At 41.8% G+C, this 27,575-nt stretch overlaps 1 protein-coding gene across 6 annotated transcripts in view; it reads right to left on the reverse strand.

The window, feature by feature from the left end:
- Nucleotides 1-27,575, reverse strand: part of pde1cb (phosphodiesterase 1C, calmodulin-dependent b) — a 150,918-nt gene that overhangs the window by 101,583 nt on the left and 21,760 nt on the right. For all 6 annotated transcript variants that reach the window (XM_078934271.1, XM_078934270.1, XM_078934275.1 and 3 more), the window contains exons 2-3: nucleotides 5,658-5,708; nucleotides 5,040-5,205 (exon numbers count right to left, since the gene is read on the reverse strand). In XM_078934271.1, coding sequence (XP_078790397.1) covers nucleotides 5,040-5,205; nucleotides 5,658-5,708 — 217 coding nt within the window. The remainder of the gene's footprint in view (nucleotides 1-5,039; nucleotides 5,206-5,657; nucleotides 5,709-27,575) is intronic.

The following is a 27,575-nucleotide window of genomic DNA, read 5'->3' on the forward strand; positions in this document are numbered from 1 at the left end:
GTTAAATTTATAATTTTTTCTGCTTTTTATTCGCCCTAAGATGATCCTGATTTGACTCCAGTCCGTCTGCTGAGAACTTCCGTGAAATGATGAACTGCGTTGGCGTCTCCAAACTTCTCTAACTCTGCAAATACTTTGACACGTTTCCCCTCCACCCGTTCACAGTTGCACCCTCACCAATGCTTCCTCGGCTCAGTTTCACACGTGCAGCACTTTTTTCTATGTCATGACTGCTCTTATACAGTCACGAAACACATCAGGGAGAAAACGCGACCGTCTTTGTCATCCCTTATCAACAGTTTGGCGCATGACGGGTTCGGAGGATCTGCTACTCTAACACCTGAGCCACAAACTTTATATCATTTAGTGTTTATTGTCCCTCAAAGAATAAATGTAACAGGTTTTACTTTCAGCTATTATTCAGCTAGAGATCAATAAACAACTTTACCAGCATTTTATGTCGAAATTAAGATAAAGGAATAGCTTTGGCTATATAGTATTTTATGAATTTCTGTTGCACATTTTCAATTTAACTTTTAACTATGTTGATATATATAAAAATCGGGAAAACTTTGAAAGTGTCCACAAGTGCAGTCACAAAAACCATCAAGCGCTACAAAGAAACTGGCTCACAGAAACAGGAAAGGAGGACCAAGAGTCACCTCTGCTGCAGAGGATCAGTTCATCCGAGTCAGCAGCCTCAGAACTGGCAGGTTAACAGCAGCTCAGATTAGAGAGCAGGTCAATGGCACACAGAGTTCTAGCAGCAGACACATCTCTACAACAACTGTTCAAAGGAGACTGTGTGAGTCAGGCCTTCATGCTAGAATATCTGCAAGGAAACCACTGCTGAAGAAAGGCAACAAGCAGAAGAGACTTGTTTGGACTAAAGAACACAAGGAATGGACATTAGACCAGTGGAAATCTGGGCTTTGTTCTGACGAGTCCAAATAGGAGATTTTTGGTTCCAACCACCGTGTCTTTGTGCCACGCAGAAAAGGTGAACGGATGGACTCTACATGCCTGGAGGAGGCATGGAGGAGGAGGTGTGATGGTGTGGGGGTGCTTTGCTGGTGACACTGTTGGGGATTTATTCCAGATTGAAGGCATACTGAACCAGCATGGCTACCACAGCATCTAGTAGCAGCTATTCCATCCGGTTTGTGTTTAGTTGGACCATCATTTATTTTTCAACACGACATTGACCCCAAACACACCTCCAGGCTGTGTAAGGGCTATGTGACTAAGAAGGACAGTGATGGGGGGGGGGGCGCGCCAGATGACCTGGCCTCCACAGTCACCTGACCTGAACCCAATCCAGATGGTTTGGGGTGAGCTGGACTAGAAGGTCAAAGGGCCAACAAGTGCTAAGCATCTCTGGGAACTCCTTCAAGGCTGTTGGAAGACCATTTCAGGTGACTACCTCTGGAAGCTCATCAAGAGAATGCCAAGGGTGTACAAAGCAGTAATCAAATCTACTATGAAAAACCTACAATATAACATATTTTCAATTGTTTTATACTTTTTTGTTATGTATATAATTCCACATGTGTTAATTCATAGTTTAATGCCTTCAGTTTGAATCTACAATTTTCATAGTCGTGAAAATAAAGAAAACTCTTTGAATGAGAAGGTGTGTCCAAACTGTTGGTCTGTACTGTATATGTATATTTTTTTAAATGTAAAAATAAAATTGCATACGCTGTTAAGGAAGCAACACCCGCAAAGAGAGGAGCATTCATGTCATGGATGAGTGGGTTATAATCCAGAGAGTGCATTTAAAAGCTGCTATATGGGCCAAGTGAATACACTAGAATGAGGTCAAGACATGTGGGGTGAGAGGGAGGGCAGATTCTAAGAAATGCCCCTAATGTATGTTTAGAATATTTATCTACACAGTTTAAAAAAAGAAAATAATAGCTATGATAAGTATGTTACCAAAAAAGGATGTCAAAGTGCAATCATTGAGATCAACGGCGGCGCTGCCGCTCTTTGTACTTCCAGTCACTTTGGTCAGGCGGAGCCTCATTAGCCGCTCAGTGAGGCCGGTCATGGAGCTTGTCGCTGTCTGCGGGAAGCTCTGAACCTGCTGCTGCAGCCAAACCAGGGGTCAGCTTCAGAGACTGCGGGCTGTCGCCGCGGAGACGGCCGGCTTAATCAACTGGAAAGTTCACGCCGTCCAATTAACCATCCCATAAATCTTCTCATGGATCGTGAGGAGCGTCTGACTTAAACTTTGACTGCTTACAGTAATTGGTAGCGTTTTCATGCAATTGTTTGCTGGCAAAAAAAATACAAAAAAGTGAGAAATAAACAAAAATAACCTTGAACATTTACTGTACAGTAATCTATTGATATGTTTAAAATTAAGAGAAATCTATGAAAAACATTAAATATTTAGTTTATCAGAAGGTTTTTTGTTGATGTGATCATTTTATTAGTTTCACATTTTATTCATTTTCGTTTAATACAAATTTTGTTTATCTTGAGTAAAAATGAAGATGAAAAAAAAATCATAACGATGTAATAATGGTAAATTTGAAACAATAAAACTAAGCATGTTTGCCATTGAAGTACATTATTTTAAATGATAGTTACATCTAAATTCCCTCCATAATCACTACTCCTGAGTGCACAGTCGACATTTTCCCAATCTACAATTGGCGAATATGGATTGGCAAAAATAGAACACGATCCATTGAATTTAAACTATTTTTCTTTTTTTATTATTATTTAAATCTATTTTTTCATAAATCCCCCAAATTTTATCATCAGAAATTCTGAGTGGATTCATAACTAGTCTTTGTAAAATGTTTTAATTAACTGAGGTATTGTTTAACCCTTGTGCTATCCTAGGCATGTTAACATTGGGAGTGGGGTCATCTAGACCCACTAGACAGTGCTCTGAACCTTTTTTCTTCAATGATTTGTGATCTTCACTGGTGTCCATGGATTACATGAAATATTTCCACCTTTATCCACCTTTGTCATGGTAGGGAGAACACGTCAATGTAAGGGTGGGGTCATCTAGGACAGCACAAGGGTTAAGCAAACAGATTACATCATATATGGCTTTTAAAAAAAAAGTGAATTAAGCTAAAGTCAGAGCGCTGGAAAGTTCTGCCCTATCTGGTCTTTTAGGGGTTAGCGAGCAGGGTGGGAATCCTGGCACAGCCACCGTCTTGATTCATCAAACATTGCTGTAACCTTTAATGTTTCATGGATTTGGACCTCAAACCACACAGGTGTGCTGCAGGTGGATCAACAGAAACCCAGAAGTTTGAAGAGTGAATCAGTTAATCTGAATCTAGATCTGCATGGTGCTGAAGCCTAACAACATTTACTCAACGGGCTTTATTGTCCGACCAGTGTTTTGGAAAATGTCCCATCAGTAAACTGAACATCCATTTAAGGGTCTGGAAGAAACCATTGAGCCAAGAGGGAGAGGGGTGATGAAGGGTGTCGTTTAAAAGAGTTAGCTGTTTTTTGACAGATTGTCAAGATGTTAAAGATGGTTTATAATTTAACTTATCTATTTTTTTTTGTTTGTGGAGTGAAAGACTAAAGCGTATTTATCTACCCATCAATACTTTATCAGTTAGCATTTTACAAGGGCATCTCCCATCAGAAACGTTGAGTGTTTTAGGAGAATACGTCCATATTCTCTCTCTATTCTGTAGCCCCTAAACAACTATATAGTCTGGGCCTACCCACTACCCTGGATTTCAGTGCAGTTCAGGAATATCCTCACCGCTATTTTTTTTTTTAAACGCCCAACCTAGCTCTTCTTTTATGCACATGCGATTATAGCAGGTCATGTGATCATCCTCCATTCACGTAAACACTCTAATTCTCATCATCTGGGAAGCGCAGTGAGCCCCGTCCATAGAGGTGACACATCAGTGTATGGATTACGCTGCTTCTAAAATCATTTAATCATCCTGGATTATAATCTTGACATTTATCAGTGGGTTGTAGATCCTTATGATCCAGTGGATTTGCCCTCAATTACCCACTGCTGGCATGGATGAAGACGAACCCGGGCTTAAGTGGGATTGCTCTGGCAAGGAGTTTAACGTTTGTTTGACAGGAAACATTCTTTGTTCTCTGAAAACTGGAGGCTGTTGTTCTGTTTAAACCGTTTCATCGAGCTGCAGATTTCATTTTCTATAGTCATAGTTGTGTGGTTGTTTTACCAAAACTCTGTACGACTGAGTCATTGTCTTCATGGACAAATGAGCCGTTTCCTCTGTGGACTGTGCTTTTGGCTGTTAAATAAAAGAGCAGGCTGTGTCCAGCCAAGTGGAAAATCACCTTCTATTTGTCACCACCCTACTCTGGAAAAGGATCTGCACTCGGGGGAGAAACTATTGCCAAGAACGACTACCCTGTAATTTGCGATAGCACAGAGAAGTAGCAGATTAGAAAAGACAACAACAACAACAAAAACACTAAAATGAGATTTCTACAGTCCCTTACTGAGGTAAATCAAAAGATTTTTACACTGATGTGATCAAATCAACAAGGAAAATAATTAATACTTGATCTGCAAATCTTTAGAAGGTTACAGGCTGGAGTATTTTCATTATACTGTGACAAAATGTTTTAATTTTTGCCTCCTGCGGCATTTGTCACGTTGTCTGGAGCCACGAAGGTTAATTGGAATCAGGCGTTAAAAGCCAGGCGGTGATGCTAATGCTGGTCTGAAGTCTTTCTTATCAAGGTGGAATAAACCAGGATGAAGTCCCGGGAGGTCAAGAGCCATACGTAGAGGGATTAGCGCCGCATGTGAGAGTGAATCAAGAGAGGTAAATGTCAAAAACGATCCAAGCAGGCATCAAGCAGACGTTCCCACGTTAATAATCAGGAAAAGAACTCCAAAGCAGAGAGATCCCACACAACGACGTGTTTCCAGGAATATGAGCAGATGAGGAGCTGGAGGCCGATGTCACTGCAACCTAACTGAACGGTTTCTATTGAGCTGCAGGTGATCAAAAACATGTTGGCCTTTGCACTGAGACCGGCTGACGGCATCAAACCTGATGGCGGTTTTCTCTGTGGCTTCCGGCTCATCCGACGCTGGAGGATCTTCAGCCAGAATCTCCTCAGGACTGCGCGGGTCACTCAGAAGGTCCTTCTGCTCCTTTTCTTTGATGCCCATTCCTGCTGTGATGGCGTTCCACAAAGCACTTTGGGACTTTGACCCTTTTAAAAAAAAAGTGTTTATTTTATTCATCTTTTTTTCCTTCAGGTTCCTGTATGATAGGGTAGTTTCAGTACAGGATTTCCTAATAAAAGTCGCCTGGCAAAGGAAATTCAATACTTTGGTAAGGCTGCCCCCTGGTGGATTGATAAAGTCAGTGTTGGTGTGGCTTTTCAGGAAACTTAAAGCTATAAAAGCAACCCTACAGAGAAAAGTTTACCAGCATTTTTCCTTACAAACATCTCAAACGATCAATCTGTAAGATTTTCAAAGATATCAAACTAAAGGAAAAGTATTTTTTTTCCTTTAATGTCCTTCCATCTTCCTTCCAATAAGCTGCTCATAAATCTGCTCCTCATATCCAATTACCACAATTAATGGTGTAATTGGATGCAGCGGTTTTAATGGAGAGACTACTTTATACTGACAGTAATAAAGTGAATGTTTTACTCACGTGAAAAACTGGCCTGGGGTCTTCTGGAGTTCTCTCCATCTTCATTTGCCACTGCATTAAAAAAAAAGCACATCAGTCTAAAACTATTCATTCACAAAATGATTATTTAGATTTATAAAATAGCAATTGGCAGATTGTTCCTAAATATGTTTGTTTTTTATTTCTTATTTCAAAAACTTTTATTTTATCCTCTAGTTTTGTTTTGTCTTTACTTCAGATAAAAAGTAATCAAAGTTGAACAAACGACAGTTTGCCATAAAAATCGCAGCAAATCAAAAACACGATTTCGATGCTTAAGCAAATCCTGAAATTGTTGCTGACTGATGTCCTAGTGGGAAAAACTAAAACTGGTGCAGAAAACACGTTTACAGCCAGAAATGCGCCGACATACAGACCAAAACAAATACTAATTTAAAAGGATTACATTTAAATTTGAAAAGGAAAAAGATCATATTTTTCTTCCTTATTTTAGCAATTTTTATTCCAAATACAAAGCAATTAAGCAATGACAGGAAGTTTGCATCCATACATTAATGTAGGATTTAGTTAAATGAATAAATGATAATAGCCCAAAACTCTTTTACAGCCGGGAACCATACCTGATACCCTAAACTTACACAAATGTCTGTGGCAGAAACTCAACATTTTTATTAAATAAACAAAACAAAATTAAATGTGATAAAACTAAAACATGAGAAATAGTTTTAAAAACAGATGACTGAAACGTGCTGTGATGAAAATCATCGGCTTAACATAGTCACTGCCCAAGAACACAAATGGAAACATCTGAGAATGATTGACAGGTGAAAACTGGTGTGAATGTGACAGAACCTGAAAACAGAACTTTACTTGACAAAGAAATTATGAATTACAGCAAACAAAGTGGAAGAAGAGATCAGTCCTCACAAAGACAGAGTTTTGAAACTTTAACTTATAATCATTTAATCCATTTTTATATTCAATCTGATTACCCTTAGATCTATTTTCAAACCGTTCCCAGAGGTCTTTAAATTGTGATCAATGAGTTCTATCGCTAGAGGAGACATCCTGTGGTTCCTCACGGGAGGAGAGCACCGCCATCTTGGTGAGGTCAACTCACTGCTGCGGTGCATGTGAACACATTTTTTGCATAATGCCACTTCATTGTGCAAGTTTCAAAAGCCAAAATCAGAGAAATGAGTCCATGGAGGAGGAAGGCATAACATTTCACAGGTAAATACTATAATTTTGTTCTTTTAATGTTGCAGGAGCTTCATTAATAGAACACATGTTGACACGCATGATGCTGCAGGGCTGTTATCAACATGCTGCATGATGTACGTATAATTTGCTGTTGACATAAATGTAAACTTTATTGTGTTAAACCTGTATACAGTATACTAGGACTAGGCTATTATAGTAATATAGATTTATACATTTATGACTCAAAGACTGAACTTTTCTTGCAGCTTTTCAATGGATTCAGACTTAAGGAAAAACTGGGCGTTAGCAATCACAAGACCATCTGTGTTACACCAAATTGATCACTCACCTGACTCAGATTTTCTTGTTTTATTTTTTTTTTAGGCTAAATCTAATGTTAACTGCTGGGCTTATTGTTGACTTATTATTTACTTATTTTTTTATTATTATTTATGATTATTATTGACTTACTATTGATTTCTTATTATCATTTATTATTATTATTTATTATTGATGTATTATTATTATGTATTTATATTGACTAATTTATTGGTATCATTTATTAGGGCCCGAGCACGTAGTGCAAGGACCCTATTGTATTTACTCGGATTATTATTAGGGCCCGAGCACGGAGTGCAAGGACCCTATTGTATCTGTTAGGTTTATTATTATTATTAGGGCCCGAGCACGGAGTGCAAGGACCCTATTGTAATTCGAATGTTTATTATTATTATTATTATTATTATTATTCTACCGGAAGAGTCGCCTTTTTGAGGCCTTTAACATACCCCAAAACTCACCAAATTTGGCACACACATCAGGAGTCGCGAAAAATTTCGTATTTTATAGGAGATTGGCATGGGCGCACAAAAACGGCTCGATAGCGCCACCTACAGTGACTTTTGTCCCGACGCCCCGCATACGCTTTAACGTACAAGCTTGATTTTTACAGGGCATGTTCTTCAGATTGAGACTTACAAAAAAGTCTGAAAGGACCCACCTGTCACTCGCACAGGAAGTCTGATATATTGAGGTCAATATGTCATTTTTGCTTCATTTTGGACATTTGCAGGCCTCGCTCTAGAACGAACTCCTCCTAGAGATTTTGGAGTAATGACTTCAAACTGTGGTTGTGTAAACTAGACACATGTCCGATGTTAAATTGCGAAGCTTTTAAGTTTTTATGGATGTTTGTGACCATGGCGGCGCGTCAAAATTGGAGGTCGTTTCGAAAACACGCCATGAAAAGAAAAATGGCCATTACTCAGCCATGCAAAATCCAATCTGATCCAAAATTGATATGCATGATTGTAGTCTGACTCTGAACACATCTGCAGTGAAAAAATCTGGAAAAAGTGTAGCGCCACCTGCTGGCAAGAGGAAATGACATGTTTTACTTGGAGCATCACTACTCCGAGTAGGATGAGCCGACACACCTGAAAATGACGTCCACCTGTTGAAAAGCCATTGAAGTTTACTCTGACAAAAAACCATAACTTTCAATGCGGGGGTGTGGTCGTGACAGAGCGGCAAAGTTGGGCATCTCGCTATGCACACAAAAGTTGCTCTCACGTGCACATTCCTTGTCCAATCTCACTGAAATTCAATGGATATGATGAAGCTTCTATTCTGAACCCATGGATATGACAATCTTGGACGAGCTCTATAGCGCCACCTAGTTATTGCATGGGGCACATTCTGCCCTGTATTTTCTCTTTGCTTTGTCCGATGTGCATGAAATTAAAACTGGAGATACTCAGAAGGGTCTTCTCTCATCATGTAAAGTTTCATGGGTGTACACCTGACGGTGCCTGCGTAACAGGAAGTGGTCGATTATGTGCACCCAAATAATAGAAATTTATTATAAATCAGCCGTTTGTCTCAGGAAGCTGAGATTTCAGAATTAGATGCCTTTAATAACCTCCAGCTTTGATATGTAACACTATAGGGTCTACGAGAAACTTCATCACTTGATTTTTTTAATGAAATTTTGGACTGAACAAAGATTTTTAGCATAAATTCTGTTTAGGTTATCAGCACCAAGAATTCAACTTTCATAGGCATTTATGTGCTACTGCTTCCTAAAAAAATTCAGAATTATTGAAGTTACAGGTGAACTTTTATTCAACATTTCATCCAAAAAGGTCAGAAAACGTCTTTTTAGGCAAAACTGCAAACACCTATTTTTTTGCATAACTTATCTTTCAAATATCAGCACAAAAAAATTAAAAACGGTAGGGATCTGTGTTTGCTGCCTTCCATATTTTTTTCAGACTTAAAAGTGTAACAGATGATTTATAAAAAATCCTTTTTCATCCAAAAACCTGTGTTAAATCTGTCTAGACTCCAAACAAACATTTTTTTATGGTAACTTATGTTTCAACAATCGACACCAATTTTCACAGACCTATAGCTAAACATGTCCCATAGCTACCTGAATATTTTCATAGATATAAAATGAACTGGTCATTCTAACATCTGGCATTCTAACATCTAACATCTTACATGTCAAAGCCTCTCTCAGCCTGGCTCTGCTGAAGGAGTCGTGTTACAACCCCGCCCCCTCCTGCTGGGACCCCTGCTATGTAAATTAGCAAGCAGTGAACAGAGAGATGAAAAGTAAGAATGGCCATTACTCAGGCATGCATAATCCAAAGACAGCCAGTTAAACACTGAAAGACATATTTTTTCGGTATGTCTTTCATAAATCTTTAGTATTAAAAACTCTCCAAGATGAATGTGCCTGACTCCACCTGCAGGTGGATCACAGACTTCCTGACGGACAGACAGCAGTATGTGAGGCTGGGGAAGCTCGTCTCAGATACTCGGACCACAAGCACCGGATCCCCCCAGGGCTGTGTCCTTTCACCCCTGTTACTCTCCCTGTACACAAACAGCTGCACAGCTGGTCACCTGTCTGTCAAACTCCTGAAGTTTGCTGACGACACCACACTCATCGGCCTCATCTCTGACGGAGATGAGTCGGCCTACAGGAGTTAAATAGCCAGGCTGGTGTCATAGTGCAGCGCTAACAACCTGGAGCTTAATGCTCTGAAGACAGTGGAGATGACAGTGGACTTCAGGAAGGCCCCAGCCCCCCTCCCCCCTGTCATCCTCTGTGACTCCCCGGTGACCTCTGTGGAGTCCTTCTGCTTCCTGGGAACCATCATCAGCCAGGACCTCAAGTGGGAGCAGAACATCAGCTCCATCACTAAGAAGGTCCAGCAGAGGATGTACTTCCTGAGGCAGCTGAAGAAGTTTCACCTCCCTGAAAAGATGCTGGTAGACTTTTACACCGCCATCATCGAATCCACCCTCACGTCCTCCATCACAGTCTGGTTCGCTGCGGCCACGGCCAGAGACAAGGCCAAGCTGCAACGCGTCATCCACTCAGCAGAGAAGGTGATCGGCTGCCACCTCCCGTCTCTCCAGGAGCTGCACATCTCCAGGACCTGGAGGCGGGCAGCCAGGATTGTAGCCAACCCCTCTCATCCAGGACATAATCTCTTTCGGCCCCTCCCTTCTGGCAAGAGGCTCCGGTCCATCAGGACCAGGACCTCGCGCCACAAGAACAGCTTCTTCCCCACTGCAGCCAGCCTGCTGAACAGAACCCCAACTCCCCCAGGTGACCCCCCCTCCACCCCCCGCCCACCAAAGGACTGTCGGTGCCACTTACAGGCCCCACCATCCCAGCCCATCTGTGCTCCCACTTTAATTCACCTTACTCTACTGTATATAGTGTGTTGTTGTTGTTAACTTAATTTTTAACTTATTCTTAATTGCACTATACACCAAGTCAAATTCCTCGTTTTGTAAAGTGCGCTCTACTGAACCTGGCAATAAAACTTTTTCTGATTCCTGATTCTGATTCTGATTCTATTAATCATTGTTTTTTATTCATTCAAAATGCAATTAAATCAATATTTTATCTTTTTTCTTTTCCTTTTTCTTTTTTTTTTATCTCTTATATCCTTTTTTATAATCAATGTTTGAACTTCTTTTCCTTTCTATTGTCATGGTTTCAGTTTGTTGTCTTTTTTTTCGCTTTAGTTCTTGTTCTGTCTTGTTTGGTTCTGTTTCCTGTTTTATTTTGAAAGGTTTCCTGTCTTGTCATGTTTCTTGAGTTTTACTTCCTTTGGTCCCCATCTGCCCTAATCGTGTTCACCTGTGTCTTGTCTGCCCTGTCTGTATATAAGTCTTGTCTCTGCCTTCCTCCTGTGCTGGTCCATTAACTTCTGCTCATGTTGATCACGTCTTCTTGTCTGGCGTCCATGTCCCTTGCCATGCCACAGTAAGTTTTTGTTTTTAGTTTTGTCATCCTGCTCTGCAGCGCTTTTTGTTAGTTAAATAAACCCACTTGCCCTGAACCCGTTTGCCTCCCGTCTCTGCGCCTGGGTCCTACCTGCTCTCGAGCCTCCCCCCCACACGACATCTATACATCCAATGAAATTAAACTACAAATCAACAAACACAACTGATAACAAATGTCTCTAAAAAATGATGTGTATATTTGCAGAACCTTAAAAACACCAAACAAATAACAAATGCTTCCCAATTAAAGCACAAAAAATGGAACACAAAATGTAAAACCCAAGTTAGAAATTGCAATTTGAAAAAGATACTTTTTTCAGCAGCTTTTCAAAATCAATCACCAATTCTACACTTCTGTGGATGAAACAAAGAACTCCAGAACAATGAAGCCATTTCTCTAAGTCTCTCTCACCTTCAGTTTTAAACAAGGTCTGTGAAAATCCACCATACATTGGTCACATGAACTCAGAGACCTGCTAAAAGTGCACAATTGTAAAAGCTCTTTTATATAGACAACTGTTTGTTTGCTTAGAGCTCTAAATATATAAAAAAAATGCTTTTCTATCACCTAGACACAGATGGAGAACCATATCAACTGGATTAATAACAGGGTGGCATGTTTAGACAACATGAAGCTGTCCATCACATTTTTGACCTAAACATGTAAACACATCCTTGGCTCTGCGGTTAGGAAATGGTATTTGGGAATCTCTTTATACCAGGAGCCAGCCTGGCCATTGGAACATCGCCACAGTGCCCATCCAGACTGGGACAGCAACGGGGTCCACTTCAGAGCCGTGAGCTGCTGTGTTTAACTCCAGCTGTCCCAGCAAGGGAGACAACTGCAGCAACATCCACTCACCAAGCTGACAAGCCCTGGCAGAAAAGATCCCCACAAGAAAAACACTGGCTCAGGCAGGCTGGTCAAAAAAAAATAGTTTTGCCATTGTCTTGCAGCTCGCAGATCAAGTGGTTTAGTTTTCCAGTAATGTCAGTCAAGAATGCAAGTTCAGATTCACAATGTTCATATTCACCATATTCAACAGACATCTCCTCCAATAGCACCTTAAAAATCCTGTGCTGTTTTGCTTTGCAGCTGAGGTTGTTTACGATTTTCAGAATAAGAGTCATTATATGTCCAGAGCCAATCACTTCTGCACATAAGGTCTGCTGGTGAATGACGCAGCAGTAATGCAGACATTTTGGAAAGTCTGGGTCAGCTTTACAGTGAGTGATGAAACCTGTTTGTCTATTGATCATAGCAGGAGTCCCATCTGCAGTCACTGCTACCAGCTTTTCTAATTGTACCTTTTTCTGCACAAAAACTCCTTCACCGTGTTATACATTTCAACTCCTCTTGTAGTTGTCTGTTAGGGCAGATGTGTCAGGAGTTCTTCTCTTGTGGAAACCAAAAGCTATGCTGTACTGTTGCCGTCCACAGACTCATTACACTGGACGTTAACCACCTGCACTTTGCAAGATCCCGGTCCAGCTAATTGGCCAAGTTATCAGACATAGCTGACACTCATCTAGACATTGTAGTGGAAATTGAATGAGTTCTATTGTTCTCATCCTTAGGGACAGTGATAGCAATTATCATCATTGCTTGAATTTTTTTCATGCTATATGCAAAAGTCTTTGTCCCTTAAGGCAACAGATTACAGCCCCCCCCCCCCCCCCCCCCCCCCCAGGCTGCTGTCGTATTAACAATAGCTTGGAGCTCCAGAATGGACAAGAAAAAACGACGAGAATGGCTCGAGCAGGGCGTTGCTCACGGGGCGGTCGCTCGTGCCAGGCGGTCGCACGTGCTCGGGCCCGCTAAATGCTACTTGTAGCTTTAATTATTATTATTATTATTATTCTTCCGACTTTTCCGTCGCCTTTTTGAGGCCTTTAACATACCCCAAAACTCACCAAATTTTGTATACACATCAGGAGTCGCGAAAAATTTCATATTTTATAGGAGACCGGCATAGGTAAACAAAAATGGCTCGATAGCGCCACCTGCAAAATTTGTTTTCGCGAGCACCTCCATATGCTTTATAGTACAAACCTGATTTTAACAGGGCATGTTCATCGGATAGAAACCTACAAAAAAGTCTCTTGGGACCAAGCTGTCAGTCGCACAGGAAGTCTGATATTTTGATGACAATATGTCATTTTTGCTGTATTTTGGTCATTTGCAGGCCTCGCTCTAGAACGAACTCCTCCTAGAGATTTGAGAGTAATGACTCCAAACTTTGGTTTTGTAAACTAGACACATGTCCGATGTTAAATTGCAAAGCTTTTAAGTTTTTATGGATGTTTGTGACCATGGCGGCGCGTCAAAATTGGAGGTCGTTTCGAAAACACGCCATGAAAAGAAAAATGGCCATTACTCAGCCATGCATAATCCAATCTGATCCAAAATTGATGTGCATGATTGTAGTCTGACTCTGAACACATCTGCAGTGAAAAAATCTGGAAAAAGTGTAGCGCCACCTGCTGGCAAGAGGAAATGACATGTTTTACTTGGAGCATCACTACTCCGAGTAGGATGAGCCGACACACCTGAAAATGACGTCCACCTGTTGAAAAGCCATTGAAGTTTACTCTGACAAAAAACCATAACTTTCAATGCGGGGGTGTGGTCGTGACAGAGCGGCAAAGTTGGGCATCTCGCTATGCACACAAAAGTTGCTCTCACGTGCACATTCCTTGTCCAATCTCACTGAAATTCAATGGATATGATGAAGCTTCTATTCTGAACCCATGGATATGACAATCTTGGACGAGCTCTATAGCGCCACCTAGTTATTGCATTGGGCACATTCTGCCCTGTATTTTCTCTTTGCTTTGTCCGATGTGCATGAAATTAAAACTGGAGATACTCAGAAGGGTCCTCTCTCATCATGTAAAGTTTCATGGGTGTACACCTGACGGTGCCTGCGTAACAGGAAGTGGTCGATTATGTGCACCCAAATAATAGAAATTTATTATAAATCAGCCGTTTGTCTCAGGAAGCTGAGATTTCAGAATTAGATGCCTTTAATAACCTCCAGCTTTGATATGTAACACTATAGGGTCTACGAGAAACTTCATCACTTGATTTTTTTAATGAAATTTTGGACTGAACAAAGATTTTTAGCATAAATTCTGTTTAGGTTATCAGCACCAAGAATTCAACTTTCATAGGCATTTATGTGCTACTGCTTCCTAAAAAAATTCAGAATGATTGAAGTTACAGGTGACATCTTAGAGAGCATTACATCCAAAAAGGTCCGAAAACGTCTTTTTAGGCAAAACTACAAACACCTATTTTTTTTCATAACTTAATCATCATATATCAACACCATTTATTTTTTTAAATGTAGGGATCTGTGTTTGCTGCCTTCCATATTTTTTTCAGAAGTCCAGGTGAAACAGATGATTTTAAAAAAATCCTGATTCATCCCAAAACCTGTGCTTTTTCCGTCTGGACTCCAAACAAGTGTGTTTTAAAATTACTTATGCTTCAAATATCCACACCAAGTTTCACACGCATATAGCTGAACATGTCTAAATGCTTCTTGAATATTCTTTACAGATATAAAATGAACTGGTCAACTGTAGGATGTCATTTCCTCTTACATGCTTAAGTCTTTTCCTCATGCTGCAGCCTGCTCCTCAATCATCCCTCTTGCTGGAGTCAAATTCCCCCCCCCCCCCCCCCCCCCACACACACACACACCAGCTGCCAGTTCATATGCTAACTAACCCAGAAGTGAGGTGACAAGAGTTTAGACACAAGAGGGAGGGCAGACTGCTTTTTCATTTGTTTTGTATGTCTTTCATAGATTTTTATGAATAATCATTGCTTTTCTAGTCATGTAAAATGCAATTAACCTAATATTTTATCTTTTTTTTTTACAAACAAAACATATGAATGTGCTCCAAAACAAAACCCAACTCTCAGTACAGTTCTACAGATGTAACATAAGACTTAGACAGTAAATGTCTCTTTTATCCTTTTTTAATCAATGCTGCAACTTTTTTCCTTAATATAAATCCAATGAAATTAAACTACAAAACCAAAAAACACAACCTATAGCAAATTTCTCTAAATAAATTATGTGTATATACAATATGTAGCACTTTTAAACAAAATAATAACAAATCCTTCCAATACAAGCACAGAAAAATGGAACACAAAATTTAAAACCCAAATTTGAAATGGCAATTTTAAAAAGATAATTTTTTCAGCCTGCTAAAAGTGCACAATTGTAAAAGCTCTTTTATATAGACAACTGTTTGGTTGCTTAGAGCTCTAAATATAAAAACAATGCCTTTATGGACGTGGCACGGATGGCACGGATGTTCAGCAGGGTAAACCCCAGGAAAGCGGCGGGACCTGATGGAGTTCCCGGAAAGGTTCTGCGGGCCTGCGCCGATCAACTCTCCCAGGTCTTCACAAAAATCTTCAACCTGTCGCTAGCTCAGGCTTTCATCCCTGCTTGCCTGAAGTCATCCACTATCATCCCGATACCCAAAAAGTCCTCATCCACAGCCTTCCTCACGGACTTCCGCCCAGTTGCACTCACTGCTGTCATCACAAAGTGTCTGGAGCGGCTGCTCCTGGGACACATCAAAGACTCCCTCCCTCCAATCTTCGTCCCCCACCAGTTTGCTTACAAAGCAAACAGATCAACGGATGATGCCATTTCCATCACCCTCCACACTGCGCTGAGCCACCTGGAACACAGAGACACCTACGCCAGGATGCTCTTTGTGGACTATAGCTCAGCCTTTAACACAATCATTCCTGACATTCTGGTCAACAAACTGTCTGAACTAGGACTCCACCCACTCACCTGCTCGTGGATCAAGGACTTCCTGACAAACAGACCACAGACAGTCAAACTTGACCCCCACCTCTCCTCCACCCGGACGCTGAGCACAGGCTCCACACAGGGATGTGTGCTGAGTCCTCTGCTGTATACACTGTACACAGCAGACTGCAGACCAGCCCACACCAGCAACACCGTGGTGAAGTTTGCAGACGACACTACTGTGGTGGGGCTGATCTCTGGGGACGACGAGACGGCCTACAGAGACGAAGTCCTGAAACTCTCAAGGTGGTGTCAGGCTAATAACCTCATCCTGAACACCACCAAGACCAAGGAGATCATCCTGGACTTCAGAAAAAACAGAACAGATCCACCCCCACTCTACATCGATGGAAACTGTGTGGAGAGGGTCCACAGCTTCACCCTCCTGGGCACCACCATCTCTGCTGACCTCACATGGTCTAACAACACCATGACTGTCATCAGGAAGGCCCAGCAACGCCTGCACTTCCTGAGAAAACTTAGGAGGAACGACGTCAGCCAGGAGCTGCTGGTAACGTTCTACCGCTCAACCATTGAGAGCATTCTGTCCTATGGCATCACAGTGTGGTTTTCCCACTGCACTGAAGCAGAACGGCAGAGTCTCCAGAGAATGGTAAAGACAGCGCAGAGGATCATCGGCTGCCCCCTCCCCTCACTGAAGGACATTTACCAGTCTCGCTGCCTCAGCAGAGTGACTAGCATCACCACTAACTCCACCCATTCTGCTTTCCCTCTGTTTGAACTGCTGCCCTCTGGAAGGAGGTACAGGTCCATCTGAACCAGGACAAACAGACTAAGAAACAGCTTTTTTCCACAGGCAATTATCATACGGAATGCACATACGTCCACCAACCACACCTCACTCTAATTTTACTACAATGCGTGCAATATCCTGACTGTCTAACCGGGTCACTGTGCAATAACTTGATATTTATTAAGCTGTGCTCACAGCAACTCATGTAATTCCATTCTATTTTATTCACAAATATTTAATATTTAACAGTTTCTGTCCATATTGTTCATTTTTTGTTAAGAGTTGTAAATACAGTATTTCTTTTTCTATTCTATTTTTATTTTTATTTTATGTAACTCCTTCACTCCAAGGCTGCTGCAATTTCATTGTATCCCCATGTACAATGACAATAAACGATTCTGATTCTGATTATATCACTTAGACACAGATGGAGAACCATATCAACTGGATTGGTAACAGCAACAACCACCGACCAAGCCGGCAAGCCCTGGCAGAAAAGATCCCCACAAGAAACACTGCAGGCTGTTCCATAAAAAATATAGTTTTACCATTGCCTTGCAGATCACAGTTGAAGTGGTTTAGTTTTCCTAAAAAAATTCAGAATGATTGAAGTTACAGGTGAACTTTTAGACAACATTTGATCCAAAAAGGTCCGAAAACGTCTTTTTAGGCAAAACTGCAAACACCTATTTTTTTGAATAACTTATCTTTCAAATATCAGCACAAAAAAATTAAAAACGGTAGGGATCTGTGTTTGCTGCCTTCCATATTTTTTTCAGACTTAAAAGTGTAACAGATGATTTATAAAAAATCCTTTTTCATCCAAAAACCTGTGTTAAATCTGTCTAGACTAAGTATTAAAAACTCTCCAAGATGAATGTGCCTGACTCCACCTGCAGGTGGATCACAGACTTCCTGACGGACAGACAGCAGTATGTGAGGCTGGGGAAGCTCGTCTCAGATACTCGGACCACAAGCACCGGATCCCCCCAGGGCTGTGTCCTTTCACCCCTGTTACTCTCCCTGTACACAAACAGCTGCACAGCTGGTCACCTGTCTGTCAAACTCCTGAAGTTTGCTGACGACACCACACTCATCGGCCTCATCTCTGACGGAGATGAGTCGGCCTACAGGAGTGAAATAGCCAGGCTGGTGTCATAGTGCAGCGCTAACAACCTGGAGCTTAATGCTCTGAAGACAGTGGAGATGACAGTGGACTTCAGGAAGGCCCCAGCCCCCCTCCCCCCTGTCATCCTCTGTGACTCCCCGGTGACCTCTGTGGAGTCCTTCTGCTTCCTGGGAACCATCATCAGCCAGGACCTCAAGTGGGAGCAGAACATCAGCTCCATCACTAAGAAGGTCCAGCAGAGGATGTACTTCCTGAGGCAGCTGAAGAAGTTTCACCTCCCTGAAAAGATGCTGGTAGACTTTTACACCGCCATCATCGAATCCACCCTCACGTCCTCCATCACAGTCTGGTTCGCTGCGGCCACGGCCAGAGACAAGGCCAAGCTGCAACGCGTCATCCACTCAGCAGAGAAGGTGATCGGCTGCCACCTCCCGTCTCTCCAGGAGCTGCACATCTCCAGGACCTGGAGGCGGGCAGCCAGGATTGTAGCCAACCCCTCTCATCCAGGACATAATCTCTTTCGGCCCCTCCCTTCTGGCAAGAGGCTCCGGTCCATCAGGACCAGGACCTCGCGCCACAAGAACAGCTTCTTCCCCACTGCAGTCAGCCTGCTGAACAGTACCCCAACTCCCCCAGGTGACCCCCCCTCCCGCCCACCAAAGGACTGTCGGTGCCACTTACAGGCCCCACCATCCCAGCCCATCTGTGCTCCCACTTTAATTCACCTTACTCTACTGTATATAGTGTGTTGTTGTTGTTAACTTAATTTTTAACTTATTCTTAATTGCACTATACACCAAGTCAAATTCCTCGTTTTGTAAAGTGCGCTCTACTGAACCTGGCAATAAAACTTTTTCTGATTTCTGATTCTATTAATCATTGTTTTTTATTCATTCAAAATGCAATTAAATCAATATTTTATCTTTTTTCTTTTCCTTTTTCTTTTTTTTATCTCTTATATCCTTTTTTATAATCAATGTTTGAACTTCTTTTCCTTTCTATTGTCATGGTTTCAGTTTGTTGTCTTTTTTTTCGCTTTAGTTCTTGTTCTGTCTTGTTTGGTTCTGTTTCCTGTTTTATTTTGAAAGGTTTCCTGTCTTGTCATGTTTTTGAGTTTTACTTCCTTTGGTCCCCATCTGCCCTAATCGTGTTCACCTGTGTCTTGTCTGCCCTGTCTGTATATAAGTCTTGTCTCTGCCTTCCTCCTGTGCTGGTCCATTAACTTCTGCTCATGTTGATCACGTCTTCTTGTCTGGCGTCCATGTCCCTTGCCATGCCACAGTAAGTTTTTGTTTTTAGTTTTGTCATCCTGCTCTGCAGCGCTTTTTGTTAGTTAAATAAACCCACTTGCCCTGAACCCGTTGCCTCCCGTCTCTGCGCCTGGGTCCTACCTGCTGTCGAGCCTCCCCCCCACACGACATCTATACATCCAATGAAATTAAACTACAAATCAACAAACACAACTGATAACAAATGTCTCTAAAAAATGATGTGTATATTTGCAGAACCTTAAAAACACCAAACAAATAACAAATGCTTCCCAAATAAAGCACAAAAAATGGAACACAAAATGTAAAACCCAAGTTAGAAATTGCAATTTGAAAAGATACTTTTTTCAGCAGCTTTTCAAAATCAATCACCAATTCTACTCTTCTGTGGATGAAACAAAGAACTCCAGAACAATGAAGCCATTTCTCTAAGTCTCTCTCACCTTCAGTTTTAAACAAGGTCTGTGAAAATCCACCATACATTGGTCACATGAACTCAGAGACCTGCTAAAAGTGCACAATTGTAAAAGCTCTTTTATATAGACAACTGTTTGTTTGCTTAGAGCTGTAAATATAAAAAAAAATGCTTTTCTATCACCTAGACACAGATGGAGAACCATATCAACTGGATTAATAACAGGGTGGCATGTTTAGACAAAATGAAGCTGTCCATCACATTTTTGACCTAAACATGTAAACACATCCTTGGCTCTGCGGTTAGGAAATGGTATTTGGGAATCTCTTTATACCAGGAGCCAGCCTGGCCATTGGAACATCGCCACAGTGCCCATCCAGACTGGGACAGCAACGGGGTCCACTTCAGAGCCGTGAGCTGCTGTGTTTAACTCCAGCTGTCCCAGCAAGGGAGACAACTGCAGCAACATCCACTGACCAAGCTGACAAGCCCTGGCAGAAAAGATCCCCACAAGAAAAACACTGGCTCAGGCAGGCTGGTCAAAAAAAAAATAGTTTTGCCATTGTCTTGCAGCTCGCAGATCAAGTGGTTTAGTTTTCCAGTAATGTCAGTCAAGAATGCAAGTTCAGATTCACAATGTTCATATTCACCATATTCAACAGACATCTCCTCCAATAGCACCTTAAAAATCCTGTGCTGTTTTGCTTTGCAGCTGAGGTTGTTTACGATTTTCAGAATAAGAGTCATTATATGTCCAGAGCCAATCACTTCTGCACATAAGGCCTGCTGGTGAATGACGCAGCAGTAATGCAGACATTTTGGAAAGTCTGGGTCAGCTTTACAGTGAGTGATGAAACCTGTTTGTCTATTGATCATAGCAGGAGTCCCATCTGCAGTCACTGCTACCAGCTTTTCTAATTGTACCTTTTTCTGCACAAAAACTCCTTCACCGTGTTATACATTTCAACTCCTCTTGTAATTGTCTGTTAGGGCAGATGTGTCAGGAGTTCTTCTCTTGTGGAAACCAAAAGCTATGCTGTACTGTTGCCGTCCACAGACTCATCACACTGGACGTTAACCACCTGCACTTTGCAAGATCCCGGTCCAGCTAATTGGCCAAGTTATCAGACATAGCTGACACTCATCTAGACATTGTAGTGGAAATTGAATGAGTTCTATTGTTCTCATCCTTAGGGACAGTGATAGCAATTATCATCATTGCTTGAATTTTTTTCATGCTATATGCAAAAGTCTTTGTCCCTTAAGGCAACAGATTACAGCTGTCGTATTAACAATAGCTTGGAGCTCCAGAATGGACAAGAAAAAACGACGAGAATGGCTCGAGCAGGGCGTTGCTCACGGGGCGGTCGCTCGTGCCATGCGGTCGCACGTGCTCGGGCCCGCTAAATGCTACTTGTAGCTTTAATTATTATTATTTTTCTTCCGACGGAACAGTCGCCTTTTTGAGGCCTTTAACATACCCCAAAACTCACCAAATTTCGCACACACATCAGGAGTCGCGAAAAATTTTATATTTTATGGGAGACTGACATGGGTGCACAAAAATGGCTCGATAGCGCCACCTACAAAATTTGTTTTGGCGAGCCCCGCCACATGCTTTGACATACAAGCTTGATTTTTTCAAGGAATGTCCATCAGATGGAAACCTACAAAAAAGTCTCTTGGGACCAAGCTGTCAGTTGCACAGGAAGTCTGCTATATTGATGTCAATATGTCATTTTTGCTGCATTTTGGACATTTGCAGGTCTCGTTCTAGAACGAACTCCTCCTAGAGATTTATGAATAATGACTTCAAACTTTGGTTTTGTAAACTAGACCCATGTCCGATGTTAAATTGCGAAGCTTTTAAGTTTTTACGGTTGTTTGTGACCGTGGCGGCGCGTCAAAATTCGAGGTCATTTTGAAAACACGCCATGAAAAGAAAAATGGCCATTATTCAGCCATGCATAATCCAATTTGATCCAAAATTTATGTGCATGATTGCAGTCTGACTCTGAACACATCTGCAGTGGAAGAATCCGGAACAGGTGTAGCGCCACCTGCTGGCAAGAGGAAATGACATGTTTGACTTGGAGCATCACTGCTCCAAGTAGGATGAGCCGACACACCTCAAAATGATATCCACCTGTTAAAAAGCCATTGAAGTTTACTCTGACAAAAAGCCATAACTTTCAATGCGGGGGTGTGGTCGTGACAGAGCGGCGAAGTTGGGCGTCTCGCCATGCACACAAAAGTTGCTCTCACGTGCACATTCCTTGTACGATCTCACTTAAATTCGATGGAGATGATGATGCTTCCATTCTGAAACCATGGATATGACAATCTTGGACGAGCTCCATAGCGCCACCTAGATATAAACAAATACATTTTTTGTCACATTTTGACCTATCTTTTCTCTGTGCTTTGTCAGACGTTCATAAAATTACAACAGCAGATACTCACAAGGGTCTTCTCTCATTGTTTAAAGTTTCATGGGCGTACACCTGACGGTGCTTGCGCAAGCCACCGCCAAACAGGAAGTGGTTGATTGCGTTGCAGTCAGATAATTAAAAATTCATAAAAAATCAACCGTTTGTATCACGAGGCTGAGATTTCAGAATGAGATGTCTCTTACATATCTCCACCTTAGATATACAGCTCTCGCATGGGTGCACAAAAATGACTCAATAGCGCCACCTACAATGTTTGTTTTCGCGAGCCCCGCCATGTTCTTTAACATACAAGCTTGATATTTACAGGACATGTTCATCAGATGGAAACCTACAAAAAAGTCTCTTGGGACCAAGCTGTCAGTTGCACAGGAAGTCTGCTATATTGATGTCAATATGTCATTTTTGCTGTGTTTTGGTCATTTGCAGGCCTCGTTCTAGAACGAACTCCTCCTAGAGATTTGTGAACAATGACTCCAAACTTTGGTTTTGTAAACTAGACACATGTTTGATGTTAAATTGCGAAGCTTTTAAGTTTTTATGGTTGTTTGTGACCGTGGCGGCACGTCAAAATTCGAAGGCGTTTCGAAATCACGCCATGAAAAGAAAAATGGCCATTACTCAGCCATGCATAATCCAATTTGATCCCAAATTGGTATGCATGATTGTAGTCTGACTCTGAACACATCTGGAGTGGAAGAATACGGAAAAGGTGTAGCGCCACCTGCTGACAACAGGAAATGACATGTTTTACTTGGAGCATCACTGCTCCAAGTAGGATGGGCCGACACACCTCAAAATGACGTCCACCTGTTGAAAAACCATTGAAGTTTACTCTGATAAAAAACATATCTTTCAACGCAGGGGTGTGGTCTTGACAGAGCGGCAAAGTTGGGCGTCTCGCCATGCACACAAATGTTGCTCTCATGTGCCCATTCCTTGTCCAATCTCACTGAATTTCAATGGATATGATGAAGCTTCCATTCTGAACCCATGGATATGACAACTTTGGACGAGCTCTATAGCGCCACCTAGTTATTGTATGGGGCACATTCTGCCCTGTATTTTCTCTTTGCTTTGTCCGATGTGCATGAAATTAAAACTGGAGATACTCAGAAGGGTCCTCTCTCATAATCTGAAGTTTCATGGGTGTACACCTGACGGTGCCTGCGTAACAGGAAGTGGTCGATTATGTGCACCCAAATAATAGAAATTTATTATAAATCAGCCGTTTGTCTCAGGAAGCTGAGATATCAGAATTAGATGCCTTTAATAACCTCCAGCTTTGATATGTAACACAATAGGGTCTATGAGAAACTTCATACCTCTTTTTTTCCTATACAATTTTGGACTGAACAAAGATTTTTAGCATAAATTCTGTTTAGGTTATCAGCACCAAGAATTCAACTTTCATAGGCATTTATGTGCTACTGCTTCCTAAAAAAATTCAGAATGATTGAAGTTACAGGTGAACTTTTAGAGAACATTTCATCCAAAAAGGTCCGAAAACGTCTTTTTAGGCAAAACTGCAAACACCTATTTTTTTGCATAACTTATCTTTCAAATATCAGCACAAAAAAAATAAAAACGGTAGGGATCTGTGTTTGCTGCCTTCCATATTTTTTTCAGACTTAAAAGTGTAACAGATGATTTATAAAAAATCCTTTTCATCCAAAAACCCGTGTTAAATCTGTCTAGACTCCAAACAAACATTTTTTTATGGTAACTTATGTTTCAACAATCGACACCAATTTTCACAGACCTAAAGCTGAACATGTCCCATAGCTCCCTGAATATTTTCATAGATATAAAATGAACTGCTCATTCTAACATCTGGCATTCTAACATCTAACATCTTACATGTCAAAGCCTCTCTCAGCCTGGCTCTGCTGAAGGAGTCGTGTTACAACCCCGCCCCCTCCTGCTGGGACCCCTGCTATGTAAATTAGCAAGCAGTGAACAGAGAGATGAGGAGTAAGAATGGTCATTACTCAGGCATGCATAATCCAAAGACAGCCAGTTAAACACTGAAAGACATATTTTTTCGGTATGTCTTTCATACATCTTTAGTATTAAAAACTCTCCAAGATGAATGTGCCTGACTCCACCTGCAGGTGGATCACAGACTTCCTGACGGACAGACAGCAGTATGTGAGGCTGGGGAAGCTCGTCTCAGATACTCGGACCACAAGCACCGGATCCCCCCAGGGCTGTGTCCTTTCACCCCTGTTACTCTCCCTGTACACAAACAGCTGCACAGCTGGTCACCTGTCTGTCAAACTCCTGAAGTTTGCTGACGACACCACACTCATCGGCCTCATCTCTGACGGAGATGAGTCGGCCTACAGGAGTGAAATAGCCAGGCTGGTGTCATAGTGCAGCGCTAACAACCTGGAGCTTAATGCTCTGAAGACAGTGGAGATGACAGTGGACTTCAGGAAGGCCCCAGCCCCCCTCCCCCCTGTCATCCTCTGTGACTCCCCGGTGACCTCTGTGGAGTCCTTCTGCTTCCTGGGAACCATCATCAGCCAGGACCTCAAGTGGGAGCAGAACATCAGCTCCATCACTAAGAAGGTCCAGCAGAGGATGTACTTCCTGAGGCAGCTGAATAAGTTTCACCTCCCTGAAAAGATGCTGGTAGACTTTTACACCGCCATCATCGAATCCACCCTCACGTCCTCCATCACAGTCTGGTTCGCTGCGGCCACGGCCAGAGACAAGGCCAAGCTGCAACGCGTCATCCACTCAGCAGAGAAGGTGATCGGCTGCCACCTCCCGTCTCTCCAGGAGCTGCACATCTCCAGGACCTGGAGGCGGGACCTCGCGCCACAAGAACAGCTTCTTCCCCACTGCAGCCAGCCTGCTGAACAGAACCCCAACTCCCCCAGGTGACCCCCCCTCCCCCCCCGCCCACCAAAGGACTGTCGGTGCCACTTACAGGCCCCACCATCCCAGCCCATCTGTGCTCCCACTTTAATTCACCTTACTCTACTGTATATAGTGTGTTGTTGTTGTTAACTTAATTTTTAACTTATTCTTAATTGCACTATACACCAAGTCAAATTCCTCGTTTTGTAAAGTGCGCTCTACTGAACCTGGCAATAAAACTTTTTCTGATTTCTGATTCTATTAATCATTGTTTTTTATTCATTCAAAATGCAATTAAATCAATATTTTATCTTTTTTCTTTTCCTTTTTCTTTTTTTTATCTCTTATATCCTTTTTTATAATCAATGTTTGAACTTCTTTTCCTTTCTATTGTCATGGTTTCAGTTTGTTGTCTTGTTTTTCGCTTTAGTTCTTGTTCTGCCTTGTTTGGTTCTGTTTCCTGTTTTATTTTGAAAGGTTTCCTGTCTTGTCATGTTTCTTGAGTTTTACTTCCTTTGGTCCCCATCTGCCCTAATCGTGTTCACCTTTGTCTTGTCTGCCCTGTCTGTATATAAGTCTTGTCTCTGCCTTCCTCCTGTGCTGGTCCATTAACTTCTGCTCATGTTGATCACGTCTTCTTGTCTGGCGTCCATGTCCCTTGCCATGCCACAGTAAGTTTTTGTTTTTAGTTTTGTCATCCTGCTCTGCAGCGCTTTTTGTTAGTTAAATAAACCCACTTGCCCTGAACCCGTTTGCCTCCCGTCTCTGCGCCTGGGTCCTACCTGCTGTCGAGCCTCCCCCCCACACGACATCTATACATCCAATGAAATTAAACTACAAATCAACAAACACAACTGATAACAAATGTCTCTAAAAAATGATGTGTATATTTGCAGAACCTTAAAAACACCAAACAAATAACAAATGCTTCCCAATTAAAGCACAAAAAATGGAACACAAAATGTAAAACCCAAGTTAGAAATTGCAATTTGAAAAAGATACTTTTTTCAGCAGCTTTTCAAAATCAATCACCAATTCTACTCTTCTGTGGATGAAACAAAGAACTCCAGAACAATGAAGCCATTTCTCTAAGTCTCTCTCACCTTCAGTTTTAAACAAGGTCTGTGAAAATCCACCATACATTGGTCACATGAACTCAGAGACCTGCTAAAAGTGCACAATTGTAAAAGCTCTTTTATATAGACAACTGTTTGTTTGCTTAGAGCTCTAAATATAAAAAAAAATGCTTTTCTATCACCTAGACACAGATGGAGAACCATATCAACTGGATTAATAACAGGGTGGCATGTTTAGACAACATGAAGCTGTCCATCACATTTTTGACCTAAACATGTAAACACATCCTTGGCTCTGCGGTTAGGAAATGGTATTTGGGAATCTCTTTATACCAGGAGCCAGCCTGGCCATTGGAACATCGCCACAGTGCCCATCCAGACTGGGACAGCAACGGAGTCCACTTCAGAGCCGTGAGCTGCTGTGTTTAACTCCAGCTGTCCCAGCAAGGTAGACAACTGCAGCAACATCCACTGACCAAGCTGACAAGCCCTGGCAGAAAAGATCCCCACAAGAAAAACACTGGCTCAGGCAGGCTGGTCAAAAAAAAATAGTTTTGCCATTGTCTTGCAGCTCGCAGATCAAGTGGTTTAGTTTTCCAGTAATGTCAGTCAAGAATGCAAGTTCAGATTCACAATGTTCATATTCACCATATTCAACAGACATCTCCTCCAATAGCACCTTAAAAATCCTGTGCTGTTTTGCTTTGCAGCTGAGGTTGTTTACGATTTTCAGAATAAGAGTCATTATATGTCCAGAGCCAATCACTTCTGCACATAAGGCCTGCTGGTGAATGACGCAGCAGTAATGCAGACATTTTGGAAAGTCTGGGTCAGCTTTACAGTGAGTGATGAAACCTGTTTGTCTATTGATCATAGCAGGAGTCCCATCTGCAGTCACTGCTACCAGCTTTTCTAATTGTACCTTTTTCTGCACAAAAACTCCTTCACCGTGTTATACATTTCAACTCCTCTTGTAGTTGTCTGTTAGGGCAGATGTGTCAGGAGTTCTTCTCTTGTGGAAACCAAAAGCTATGCTGTACTGTTGCCGTCCACAGACTCATTACACTGGACGTTAACCACCTGCACTTTGCAAGATCCCGGTCCAGCTAATTGGCCAAGTTATCAGACATAGCTGACACTCATCTAGACATTGTAGTGGAAATTGAATGAGTTCTATTGTTCTCATCCTTAGGCACAGCGATAGCAATTATCATCATTGCTTGAATTTTTTTCATGCTATATGCAAAAGTCTTTGTCCCTTAAGGCAACAGATTACAGCCCCCCCCCCCCCCCCCCCCCCCAGGCTGCTGTCGTGTTAACAATAGCTTGGAGCTCCAGAATGGACAAGAAAAAACGACGAGAATGGCTCGAGCAGGGCGTTGCTCACGGGGCGGTCGCTCGTGCCATGCGGTCGCACGTGCTCGGGCCCGCTAAATGCTACTTGTAGCTTTAATTTATTATTATTATTAACTTATTATTGACTTATTGTTGGGCTTTTTTAAATAATTTAATTTACATGTCAAAGAGGTATAAAACTTTTTCATGTTTATAAATTATTTTTACAAACTTGTTGTAATATTTTTTATGTGTAAGAAGTACTACAATTATGAATTTTTCC

Source organism: Oryzias latipes, chromosome 17, assembly GCF_053564925.1.
Source record: "Oryzias latipes strain Hd-rR chromosome 17, Olatipes_Hd-rR_3.1".
Taxonomy (NCBI): Eukaryota; Metazoa; Chordata; class Actinopteri; order Beloniformes; family Adrianichthyidae; genus Oryzias; species Oryzias latipes.